Raw genomic sequence first — 13,593 nt, 5'->3', positions numbered from 1 at the left:
ACCAATGTCTCGCAGCCAAATGTAAACATCAGAACCTCTGTTTAGCTCACATTTCCCCATAATAGTTCTATTCCAGCCTTCTAATGCCTGGCTCCACATACGCATACCTTAGTATTCTGCAAAAGACCAAGAGATGCTTATGCATAGTTCTGCAGGTTTTATTTTGTGCAGCTTCCTCTTCTCTGCTACTCTGCCCCACAAGTTCCAGCCACATTGCCATCTCTAAATTTCAACATTTGTCTCCTCAGCTCATGCTTAAACTCTACTTCCCTATGCCATGTTTTGCAAAGAGCCTCTAAGCAAAAGCTCAGGGCAATCATGGAGCTTAACTTTTGTGTTTTTATTCTCTCCAGAATCACAGTCTTTCACTGCCTATTGTCTAAAATCTGAAAACAATTGATTCATATGTTTTTCCCACTTTATTATTATTTTTTTTATGGTGAAAGGACTAATAACGTAGTAGTTGCTGCCTCCTGAGTGGAAGGATATCCACTATCTAATTGATGTTACACTTTTCTTTGTGTGCCATTTATCAATTTATCGCCCTTCAACTCCAATATCTAATTGATGTTACACTTTTCTTTGTGTGCCATTTATCAATTTATTGCCCTTCAACTTCAAATTTGCCTTCATTGCTTGCTCTAAAGAAACTGAGCTGGGCCCTTGACAACTGGTACAATGTTAAGCTTTGTCATTTCAGAGCACTATTAGACACACTGTAGGAAGAAGGGACTTTCCATTTCCATTATGCTCCATTTGGCAGTTTTCTTCAGCATGACTTGGCTTCACCAGCAGCAAGTTCCTGCAACATGGGCAGATATTCCAACATCCAGCTCTGCAGCGCATGGCAATCAATAGCACCCCAAAATAAACAATTTTCCTCAGCATCCTTCTTTGCATAATAAAGTGTTTCCAGCAAGATACTACCTTCAGAATAGCTTTCCCCAGTACACTAGAGGGCAGATTTCTGGCACATTCCAAAGTGTGGATTTCCACCAAGTTCTCCCAGCGTGGCTCATTGCAATGTCTCTGTCATACAGTGGGTTGATGCTGTGCCCTCTCCAATAAGGTCTGGATATTAGTCCTTATGCAGGAAAGGGTTGTCTCTTCCTCAGGTGTTTGTTGAGTTTTTAACATTCATCTTTATTAAATTTTCTTGAATGCACACATGAGGTTTCTGAATCAGAGCAGATTTCTTATTATGCTCACCACACAATCAACAGTCAGAATGACATTGGATCATTAGTCTCTCCACATTTGCAACCCTGCAAAGTGATATGATAAGAACCAGATGGAAAATGTATCCTACACAAGTGGCAGGACCATTCTGTATGCAAGAGATGGAGAAATATGAATGTCTTCCATTTATACAGAGGAAAGAGATTATTTTTCTCTCTCTCCTTCTGAGAGAGTCTCCTTGGAGACAGGATGCAAAGAATCCTTACTCTAATCTTTTGTTATGCAAATAAACCTTTCCAGGAAGAAGATAGTAGAGTGTCTATGGCTTTTACAACCTAGAAATGTCTTCATGGCTCCAGGTTCCACCCCTTTTGAAATGTAAACAAGCAGAGAGATAATACTACAACTTAGGTGCCTTACCAGAAATGTAACCTTATGGCTCTTGGGGAGATAAGAGAAGCTTATTGTATGGAAGCAATTAGCTCCACGATCAAAGAAACAAATGGTGTCAGACCTAATCCTCATTGTAAGGAGTAAAATGTTCCTAGGAGAAATGAAAGCAAACCTTCTACTCTGATAGTGTATGCATTTCCATGGCTCAGGAAACTGAGGTTTTTATAGGATCACTAAAAAAATCTAGAGAAAATTTATTTCCCACAATACCCTATCTTAGCCCTAGGGATAGTATCTGTTCCTTATATCTGCTATTCTTGTATTCTTTAGAATTATCTTAATTACTATTCAATATCTTATTGCTCCAGTTCCTTGTTATAGCTACTACTTCTTTATATTAAACTCCCTATTCAAATTACTGAGTGAGATTTTTCCAGTTGGGCCTTGACTGATATAGAATTATAACTTACCCTCTCATAATTATGAAGGCAACAAAGTAATTGCTACTTTCTGTTCAAAAGATCCAATTTGCACAATGCCATCAATACACTAGTACATGTGATATTCTGTGAAATGTCATGACAAACAAGATTTCTGTGGTCTATATTATGACAGGGAGCAGTAGAATTGTCATAGCCCTAAAACAAGACTGAAAATACACTACTGGCACTGCCAGGTAAAAGCAACTGCTTCTGATTGTACTTAAAATTTGTATGGAGAAAAAGTTATCCAGGTCAATAGCTACTTACCAAGTGTGACATGCTATGTGGATTTTGCTCCAGTAACAACACTACATCTGGGACAGCAACAGCAACTGGCATCACAATCTGATTAAGTTTACAATAGCTCACAGTCATTTTCTAATACACATCTGACTTATTCACAGGCCAAACTGGAGGAATTAAATACGGATGTGATAGGTATCATCACCCCTGCTTTTTCAAGTTGTTTATGGTACCATTCATCTCTACAATTCCCACAGTAATGTGATATTGCTTCTCATTTACTATCTTGAGAGGGGGAGGAAATTCTAGGGGCTTCCACTTAACACTTCCTACCACATGGCCTGTATGTCAGGGAGCCACTGTGGGGAATTCTACCAGTTACTGAGCATGTCTATTCTAATTTTACATTAGAGAACTGAGGAAATAATGACCGGGTAGGTCCCTGAACCAACTGATCCACTGTGTGTGAGACCAGAGCTAACACTACACCTATTACCTGATTTGAGTCAACACAGTGGAGCATCACAGTCTATCAACCAGTTTCCAAACCTATGTCATTTCAAAGATCAAGAGCCCCTTTACTGAAAGGGAGGCCAAGTCTCCTTGAGGAAGTACCCTGCATCATTAATACAAACACACACTGTAAATCTTCCACCAAACCTTCCCCCAAAGGGACCTATACCCATATACTAGAGTGACTTCACCAAGTAATAGGAAATACCAAGACCTTTCAAGGATTACTTGACACTGGCCCGAAATTTATGCTAACATTTTGGTACCCAAAATCTCACTATGGCTCATCAATCAAAATGATGGCTTATAGGGGTCAGATGGACAAAATGACATGCACTGTAGATGTCAATCAGCCTTTCTCCCCAGCTACCTTAGTATTTGTTCAAAGGCTCCCATGAACAAAATGGCCATGTTAGCAGAGATGAAACCTATACTTAGGCTCAACAATATGGACTTCCCCTTATCAAAGCTGACCTGGATAACATCATTGTTGAGCACCCAATCTGCCAAAAGCAGCAACCAATAATAACCCTTAAATATGACATCATTTCTTGTTAAGAAACAGCCTGGTGGCAGGTTAATGATAATGGACCTCTTTCATAATGGAAGGGGCAGAAATCTGTCTTTGCTGGAATAGACACAAATTCTGAAAATGGATTTGCTTTCCCTACCCGTAATGCTTTCTGCCAGTCCTACTGCCTGTGGACACTCAGAATGCCTTAACCACCATCATGGCATTCCCTGCAGCATTGCATCTGGTAAAGGAACTCATTTCACAATACAGGAAGTACAGCAATGGACTCATGCTTATGGAATTAACTAGTCTTACCGTATATTCCATTATCCAGAAATAGCTATGTATTTGAAAGATGAATGGCTTACTAATGACTCAGTTACTCCACCAGTTTTGAGATATCTTAAAATGATAGTGCTCTGTTTTAAATCAGTGTATGTTCTGAATCGGACAATTATATAGTCAGAATTCATGGGTCCAGGAGTTAAGGGGTGGAAATGGTAATGGCTCCTTTTACTCCCATTTCACCTAATAACTCACTTGCAGGATTTTTCTTCCTGTCCCAGCATCCTTAGCTCCACTGGTCTTAGTTCTCATGGGCAAAATATTTCTAACCAGGGAATGGGACAGAAATAATTAAATTTAATTAGAAGGTGAGACAGTCACCTGGCCATTTGTGACCCCTGAACCAACAGTAATCCCATGTTACAATTAATCCATTATATTAAACTTTCATTATTCAAATTGCTGTGTGATTTCTATCTCCTGAATGGACCATGACTGATAACACTTCTTTTTTACACTAAGTAATCATATTTTCTAAGCACTGCTTTAGCTGAATCTCACAAGTTTTAATATCTTACATCTTAATTTCTATTCAATTCCAAATATTTTCCAATTTCCCTTATAATCTATTCTTTAACCCATCAGTTTTTAGGCTGTGTGTTAATTTCTAAATATTTTTCCCAGATTTTTTTTGTTTGATTTAGAATTGAATTCCACTATGGTCAGAGAACATACTTTTTATGATTCCAATCCTTATAAACATATTGAGTCTTATGATTCATATGTCCACTCTTGCTTCCATGTGTACTTGAAAAATGAGTGTATTCTGCTGTTGTTGGTTGGAAGGTTCTATAAATATCAAAAGGTCAAACGTACTAAAACGTGGAACAGCTGCTTTATATGCTTATTTACTGTCTACTCATTCAATCAATTGCTAAGCGAGTATTGAAATCTCCAGTCAGAATTGTAAATTTATCTATTTCTCTCTTTAACTTTGTTTTTGTTTTATTTATTTTAGAACTCTATTACTGGGAGCATGTATATTTAAGATTGTCATGTCTTACTGATGAATTAGCTTTTTATTTTAATAAAATATCCCTATTTTATTTATGATAATATTTCTTGCTTTGAAGTCTACTTTGTCTGATATTAATGAAAAATGAAGGTGGAAGTAAAGGCATTTTAAGATAAGTGAAAATTGGGATAATTTCTACACTACCAGAAATTGCTAAAGAAGTTCTAGAAGATATAACCCCTTCAGTACAATTAGAGTTTGCATGGTATATCTTTCCCTACACTTTTTCTTTCAATTTATCTGTGTATTTTTGTCAAATTTCTCTTTTAAATAGTGTATAGTTGAGTCTTGCTTGTTTTTATCCATTCTGACAACATCTGCCTTTTCACTGACATGTTTAGTACAGTTGACCCTTGAACACAGGTTTGAACTGCACAGGTATACTTATAGATGAATTTTTTCAATACATATATTACTATGTTTACAATCTGAGGTTGGTTGAATTCACAAATGCAGAACTACAGATACAAAGTGTCAACTGTAATGTTATATGTAGATTTTCGACTGCTGGGACGGGGGTAGTAGGGGTGTGTTGGGAGCACCCTTAACCTCCACATCACTGAAGGGTCAACCATATACCTAGGTTGAATACAGTTCTCAATACCATTGAATTTCAGTCTACTCTTTTACTATTTTTTCTATTTGTCTCATTTGTTAGCTGTTCCTCTGTTCCTTTATTCCTTCTTAAATATTAATATACTTCTTAAATATTAAAATACTTAAATATTTTTAGTGTTCTATTTTATTTCTGTACTGCCTTCATAGGTATACCTCATTGCATTATTCTTTTCATTATTGTTCTATGGGTATGCATTCTTAACTTATTACAATCTTTCTTAGTTAAAATTGTACCACTTCTTGTTAAACAAAGGCATCTTATAACAATATAGTTATATTTACCTCTTTCTTTATGCTATAGTTGTCATGTATATGACATCTATATATGTTATAAGCCTCACAATACTATATCATAATATTTTCTTTAAATTATAATATATTCTTTAAAACAACTGAAAGAAAAACAAGATACCTTTGTTTACTCACATATTAACATATCTTCATTCCTCTTTATATATCCATAGTGATCTTCATTCCTCTTTATATATCTATAGTTTGCATCTGGTGTCATATCCCTTCAGTCTTAAGAAGTTCCTTTAGCATTTCTGGTAGTGTATAATTATCTCAATTTTCACTTACCTGAAAATATCTTTATTTCACATATATATGTAATTTTTGAATGATACTTTTTACTGGATATAGAATTCTGACTTAACACTAAAAACGTCACTCAACTGTTTTCTGGTCTCTATTGCTTTCAATTAGAAGTCAGTGAAATTATTATCATTGTTCCCGTATATGTAATTTACCACTTTAACCTGGTGACTTTCAAGATTTCTTTTTTTTTAATTAATTAATTTATTTATTTATTTTTGGTTGCGTTGCGTCTTCGTTGCTGCCCGTGGGCTTTCTCTAGTTGCAGTGAGCGGGGGCTGCTCTTTGTTGCGGTGCACAGTCTTCTCATTGTGGTGACCTGTCTTGTTGTGGAGCATGGGCTCTAGGTGCATGGGCTTCAATAGTTGTGGCACATGGACTCAGTAGTTGTGGCTCATGGGCTCTATAATACAGGCTGAGTAGTTGTGGCACACAGGCTTAGTTGCTCCACAGCATGTGGGATCTTCCCGGACCAGGGCTTGAACCTGTGTCACCTGCATTGGCAGGTTGATTCCCAACCACTGTGCCACCAGGGAAGCCCTCAAGATTTCTTTATGTTTGGTTTTTAAAGATTCAGCTCTGATGTACATAGATTTGATTCTTTTTATTTATCCTGTTTGGGATTCACTGAGATTCTTGGATCTGTAAGTTTATATTTCCCACTAATTTGGCCAATGAATCTCTGGATATTTTTGTGACACATTCCACTCTCTGAGACTCCAATTACATGGACATTAGAATTCTTGTATTGTTGCATGAATCATTGAGATTTTTCATTCATTTATTTTCTGTTCTTAGATAAATAGAAATTATTGAATTTGATCTTCAAGTTAATTGACCCTGTCTTTTACCAATTACAATTTTCTGTTAAGAAGATTAGTAAATATTTCATTTCAAATATTTTAACTTTCAGTTCTATAAATTCTATTTCTTTCTTATTACAGCTCTCATTTCTTAACTGAGATTCCACTTCTGTTTGTTCATTAAGAGCATGGTTTCCTGTAAATCTTTGCACCTATGTATACTACCTGCTTTTAAGTCCCTGACTACTAATTTGGGCCATCTTAAGGTTAACTTATGCAGACTATCTTTCTCTTGATTATGGGTCATATTTTTCTGTTTACCCCAATGTTGAGCATTTAATTGTATACTGGGCATTGTGGAGGATACATTATAGAAATACTTGGATTCATTAATCTTGGTGCACTTGCCATCTTTGAGTAGGCACAATGTCAGGAAGTCTCCCTACAGCACACTGTTTGGACTTGCTAAATTCATTCACCTTGACCTGAATCTTCCAATACATGAACGGATGAAGTCACCAACTGAGTCATGTCATTTTCTTCTTTGGGGTTACACGGTACTCTGTGTATAGCACTAATCGCACTCTACTGAAATCGGCTGCAAGCAGACTGTGAGCTACTCAAGAGCAAGGCTCAGGTCTTATTTCTGCATCTAGTGCCTAACCCAGTCCCTGATACTCAGAGTGGATATGCATGTCATATTTGTTGATGTAACAAAATGAATCATTTAAAAAGTCAGAAATCATACAATGCTAACACAAAATTCACAAAATACTGTAATATGTGGGTCATTTAACTCTTTGTTAACTCAAAGACTCTAACATAAGCTCAGTTTCAACCGACAATATCAATGAACCACAATACAAGGTAATTTTAAATGCTTATGGTAAACATTTAAAGAAATGTATTCATGAGGTTCAATATACTTTGTTTACAAAGGCAGGAATGAAAACAGAACATTTCAGTAAGAGTCTATCAATACTGACTGAAATGAAGTTCCAGTATCTAAAACATGAAGTTTACTCATTCATCATACCTTATTCCCTGATTAGAATAAATTGTGTGTGTGAGTGTGTAAATTCCCTGATTAGAATAAATTGTGTGTGTGTTTGTACATATGGATGGAGTAACAGAAAGAGCATGGAATTTAGGATTAATAGATCTGTAATTGAGGCTCCATTTTTAGTCCTACTTCTATCTCTAATTGTGTATGTGCCCTTAGGAACGTCCCCAGTGTATTTCTCTGAAAACGAGGTAGTAATATTTATCTTACACAGTGCTGTTAGTATAAAATGAGGTAATGAATGTGAAAGACCTTTGTGAACTGTAAAGAGTTACATAAATATTAGGGATAGTTATAAAATAATTCAAATAAAGCATTATTATCAATACCTTTGACCATGGCATTCATCACATCTAAAACTCCCAAATGTTATCTCTCCCCTCACAAAAATATACGTGCATACTTACACACACACACATGAACACATACTCTACCACACATGTGTGCATACTTCATTCAGCAACAGCATCAAAACTGATCTGGGATCTTGCACCTTTTAAATATGCCTTTTTAAAAATTAAGCCCTGTGGGTCACTTACTTCCTGTCTTAATATGGCTTAATATTATCCCTCCTGCCTACCTCCCTCCTCTCTCCTCCTGGAAACATTTATACTCATTAAGAAAATGTTTTATTCTACTTATTGTTGGTAGGGCTGCAACTATATTCTCTAATCCATCATGCATTGCAAGTAGGGAGTGTGAAAGGATATCAGGTGAAACTGGTTTTTCTCTAGAGAAGCTACAAAGTCAACACTGTGAAAATCCTATTTCAGAATGTTTAACATCCATAATAGTCTGTTTCACATTTTTTTTTCTAAAAGGTTAAGTATTAAACTATCTTAACTCTTGGTTTTATATGTCAAGCTATCAAGCAATCAGTTTCAAGTCTGTTATTTTTCTGGTTATGGCTAAAACATACTAACCTAGTATTAATCCAGTTTCCTTCCAAAGAAGGATTTTTTTCCTCCAGCCCAGTTTTAAGTGACTAATTAACAAAAATGCATGAATGTCAACTGAGCTTATGGAACAAGTGAGAACTGCTTATAGGCAATCCTGCAATGGGGAAAAGTAATTTCAACTATGCTCCCAAGGTTGTCACCTCTACTTTGTCATTTTCTGTTAGTTTACTTTAGGTGAGGGAAGTCTATATGGCAGGCAGAGGGAATATGATATGATATGTCTATCCAAACAAAAAACTGGAAATTCCTGGACAAGACCTTATACTTAATATTTGTTCACACATTCATCTTTCCAAAGGTTTATTAAGTACCTATTATTTGTCAAGCTAATATTCAATACAGCAATGGGCATACAGAGATGAATAATACCCACCTGCTAGTACATCTAGCTTTTCCAGGCTTGTGTGTCTCTGCTCAGGCTCTTTTCTTTCCCTTGACTGTCCTCCCTCATCCCTCCCCCAGACTTCAATTGACCCAATGCCACCAAAAGTTAATTAAATATCACCTCTCTGAATTATTTTCTGACCTTCTAAATAGATTTGACCAGTTCTCTTTTTTGCACAACACTCCTGACCCCAAACAACAATCCTGTACGTATGCCTATAGCAAGTTTTGGTATTCTTTGCTATTTTGTCTGTCTTCCCCATCAGACTGTGAATAACTTGAAACAGAGTTCCTGCATTACTCATTACTGTAACCCCACAGCTAGTTAACTGCTTAACACACAGTGCTTGAGAAATACACATAGACTGAATAAATAACTGACATTATGGTTATTTTTCTGATGCACAGAAGAGATAAACAAAAACAAGTGCTAAAAGAAAAGAGGTATTTGCAATGCACAAGAGAAGCAAGATGAAGAAATATGGGTAGAGTGAGACATTAGAGAATTATAACAAAAAGACAGAAGATAATGAAGATAGCCCCCACATTAGCCAGCAATCTAAGTAACATGCATAATTACAGGAGAGAGCAATAAAACGATTCACTGTTCCTGATTCATCATACTGGAAGGATATAAGACCACATAGGCCTACCCACTTTTGTACTATTTGTTGCAATTCTCCTGTAGGAGCTGCATTCTCCAGTGAGTCTAAAGTCATGCAAAGTGTGTAAAACAACTAACATTAGTGGGCAATTCACTCATGCATCAGGTGTGAGGGGGAAGAGCAAGAATGATGTTTAAACACTTAGGGAATGGAGGGGATGGAATGGGAGAAGGCCAGAAAACTTTCAACACAGAAGACCACATGTGCCTTCTGATATCTCTCCACCCCCCATTATCCCTCAGCCTCCCAGCTGAGAACCACACACACCTTCTATTTCCCCAACTTAATGAAAAATAGCAGTGCCCACATAGGCAAAAGTGGACAGGGTCAAAGAGTGCTTCTCTAAGAGAGTTTAAGGAAATTATGGAAGCAAATGATCTATAAAAGAAGAAAATTGGATTCTGTGGTATATTTCTGCTAGGATTTGAGGGAAGAAATACTTATACCAGAGAAAATTCTTTGAGAATATGATGGAAATGACACATTCATACTTGTGCACAAAATCTAATAAATAATTCCATAAAGTTCAAAACCCCTCTAAGCCCTTCCAAACACTACTCCTCAAGGCACTATGAACCTCAGGTTGAGATACCTCTCCTAGAGGGATACCCAGCGATGTTTATCACGGAGACTCTGACATCAGCTATGATGTCACCCAACTGTGAGAGCCTGCGACGAAGGACAACAGACTAAGAACTCCAGCCCTGCTGACCTCCTCACATCAGGATCTGTGGAACAGACAGTAAATTACAGGTCACCTAGAAGATGCAGCAATACTATTTCTGTGGCTTAGAACAGAAAAATAAAACTGGAAAGTAAGGGACAGGAACCACCTTGGGGATGGAATCACAATGGAAGTGTGTGAAAAGACATGTTGCCATATCAGTGTCTCTTGGTATCTTCCAGCTCTGTCTCAGAGCAGAGATAAACTAGTAATAAGATCCACAAAAAATATTCCCACATGGACTTCCCTGGTGGTGCAGTGGTTAAGAATCCACCTGTCAAGGAAGGGGACACAGTTTCGAGCCCTGGTCCAAGAAGATCCCACATGCCGCTGAGCAACTAAGCCCACACGCCACAACTACTGAGCCTGCGATCTAGAGCCTGCAAGCCACAACTACTGAGCCCACATGCTACAACTATTGAAGCCTGCGCTCTAGATCCTGTGCTCTGCAACAAGAGAAACCACCACAATGAGAAGCCCACGCACCGAAACGAAGAGTAGCCCCCACTCACACCAACTAGAGAAAGCCTGCGCGAAACAACGAAGACCCAATGCAGCCAAAAATAAATAAATTAAATAAATTTACAAAAAGAAAAGTCTATTAAAAAAATATTCCCACAACCTTCCTCATTGAGGATATAAAATAACGTAGCATGAATATGCTTATTTTGATATAAACTGTATTGGGAGAAGGATAAGTTTGCACTGTTGCTGATAGAAGGGAATTCAATGACATTTGCCTTAGACGCTGCAATCAGAATAGCCAGTATCTAAGAAAACTACTTCAATGCCACTGCAGTTACTACATAGAAGTTTTAAATCTGAAAGACTTCCATAGGTTGAAAAAAGAAGTGTGTTTATAACAAGTACATCTGGATAAAAGTGCAGTTACAGAGAACAGCCACCAATACATTCTCTCCCAGCTTAGCCTCTAGGAACGACAGAGATTTTTGCCTTGATTGCAAAGAAAGAAGGGAGACACACAGAAATGAATATTAGCTAAGGAGCTAACATGGCTGAATAATTAAAGAAATGACCCTTTTTGCTGAGGCTGTTCATTCTTCAATCAGCAAGAATTAAGAAAATCGTTTCTGAAATGACTGTCACGGGGTAAGTGATTTAGCTTCTGAGAATGAAAGCCATCCTCAGGCTGTCTCTGCAGCTTCATTTCCTAAGACCTCTTTCACATCTGTTCCAACTGCCTTTTCTCCACTTCTCCTTACCAGACTAGGTCAAGGATTTGACTGTCTGAGAGGAGCCAGGTAAAGTGAGGGCCAAAAGAGGGCCAAGCAGAACTCCTCAGGCACAGAAACAAGTAGTCTTAATCTGGCTTGGAATGATTCTTGTATCTGGTAACAAAATTTGACAGAGCAAAAACCTTGCTTTCTGCTTTTCCCTTAGAGCATGAGAAGGAAAAGCATTTCAACTCTTTGACATTATTCTCCACAAACATTGTATTTGATGAACTTGTGAATCATGGCATGCTTGTGAGTAGACACATATTACACTGGACCAAAGGTCTCCTGACAAAACAATTCAATCTGTTAAGAAATGTTTCTGCCCACAGCTCTGCATAGGGCATCCTTGACCTCGTTTCTCCTCAGACTGTAAACAATAGGGTTCAGCAGAGGAGTGATGATGGTGTAGGTCACAGAGAGAAGAAGATCTTTTTCTATTGCATTTTCTGACTTGGGCTTGAGGTAGGCAATGGAGGCACAGCCATAGTGGACCATGACCACAGTGAGGTGGGAGGCACATGTGGCAAAGGTCTTCTTCCAGCCCTTGGTTGACAGTATCTTAAGGATGGAAGAGATAATGAGGATATAGGAGGTGAAGAACAGGCCCAAAGGAACAAAAATCACATATGAACTTACACCATAATTGATAATCTCATTGATAGTGGTATCAATGCTAGAAAGTTTCATGACTGGGTAAATGCCACAGAAGGGCAAATGGAACATGGCCATTATATGGAGAACTGCCATAACCAGACCAGTGCCAAAGGAAACACAGACTAACCTAGCACACCCTCCTTTGTTCATGAGGACTGTGTACCTCAGGGGCTTGCAGATGGCCACATAGCGGTCATAGCCCATAGATGTGATCAAGAAGCAATTATTAGTGGCCAAGATGACAGAAAAGAACATCTGGGTTGCACAGCCTTACAAGGAGATAGGCTGGTTATGAAAAATAAGACCAGAAAGCACTTGTGGGATGATGACCAATGTGTACACGGTCTCAGAACTAGCCAGTATGTTCAGGAAGAAGTACATGGGTATGTGGTGGTGAAGATCAACACAAATGATGGTCACAATGATGATGTTCCTAGCCAGAGTCAAAATGGAGATGGTAAGGAAAACCACAAAGAGGGTTATCTGGTGCGTTCCAAAGACAGAGAAACCCAGGAAGATGAATTCTGTCACTTCTGTGAAGTTCTTTCTCTGCATTCCACTATATCAGTGCCCTAAAGCAATAAAAGGAAGCAGTCATCAAGGGGAAAATTCCCATCAGCAACTGGACTTCACAGCAGGGACAATGACAGCTGAACTGAGAAAGTGAGTCCAATTCCCCCCTTGTGACCAACAAGCTCACGCGTATGGCCCTGGCACAGAAAGAAAGATAACTACTTTTGTCTCTTTGGGGCTTATACATGTGAACATGATCAAGATGGAGCAAACTTCCCCTGTGCATGAAGACTTCCAAGCAAATGCTCACCACACACACATCATAGTGATGTTAGGAAGGGGAAGAGAACAGCCACGAAAGAGTCATGCTCTGGGTCCCTATCAGTAATGATATCCACCACTTAAACTCTAGGAACAAAGGGCTCACTAATAAAGTGCATGTCAAGAAAATGATAAAAGTGAGAGTTTCGAGGGGGATATAGCAGAAGGAAGTAGACTTGAAGATGACGAACTGTGATAAGCAGTCCCTGGATCTGGTGACAGGGCCACCAAGAACTTTTACACAGTATTTCAGTTGAGTTCTGAATCTAGAAACCTCATTTCAGAGAGAGAATGTGGTCCAAATATGTCACCACACCCTCAAAGAACAACTACAGAACAACTTCTGTTGTGATCACTCTACTGAAAGAGTTCA

General features: G+C 38.1%; 2 protein-coding genes across 2 annotated transcripts in view; one reads left to right on the top strand and one right to left on the bottom strand.

The window, feature by feature from the left end:
• LOC309957775 (putative olfactory receptor 10J6) overlaps positions 1-13,593 on the top strand; it is a gene marked incomplete at both ends in the record, with an annotated part of 134,383 nt that overhangs the window by 71,146 nt on the left and 49,644 nt on the right. The window lies entirely within an intron of this gene.
• LOC309957778 (olfactory receptor 10J5-like) lies at positions 12,039-12,941 on the bottom strand (the record flags this gene model as incomplete). The annotated part of the gene is given in 2 exon segments (XM_082833219.1): positions 12,039-12,656; positions 12,660-12,941. Coding segments are annotated over 2 exon segments (900 nt in total).

Source organism: Leucopleurus acutus, assembly GCF_964270905.1.
Source record: "Leucopleurus acutus genome assembly, chromosome: 2".
Classification (NCBI taxonomy): Eukaryota; Metazoa; Chordata; class Mammalia; order Artiodactyla; family Delphinidae; genus Leucopleurus; species Leucopleurus acutus.
The sequence above is the reverse complement of the archived record's forward strand: the minus strand, read 5'-3'. Positions and strand labels throughout refer to the sequence as shown.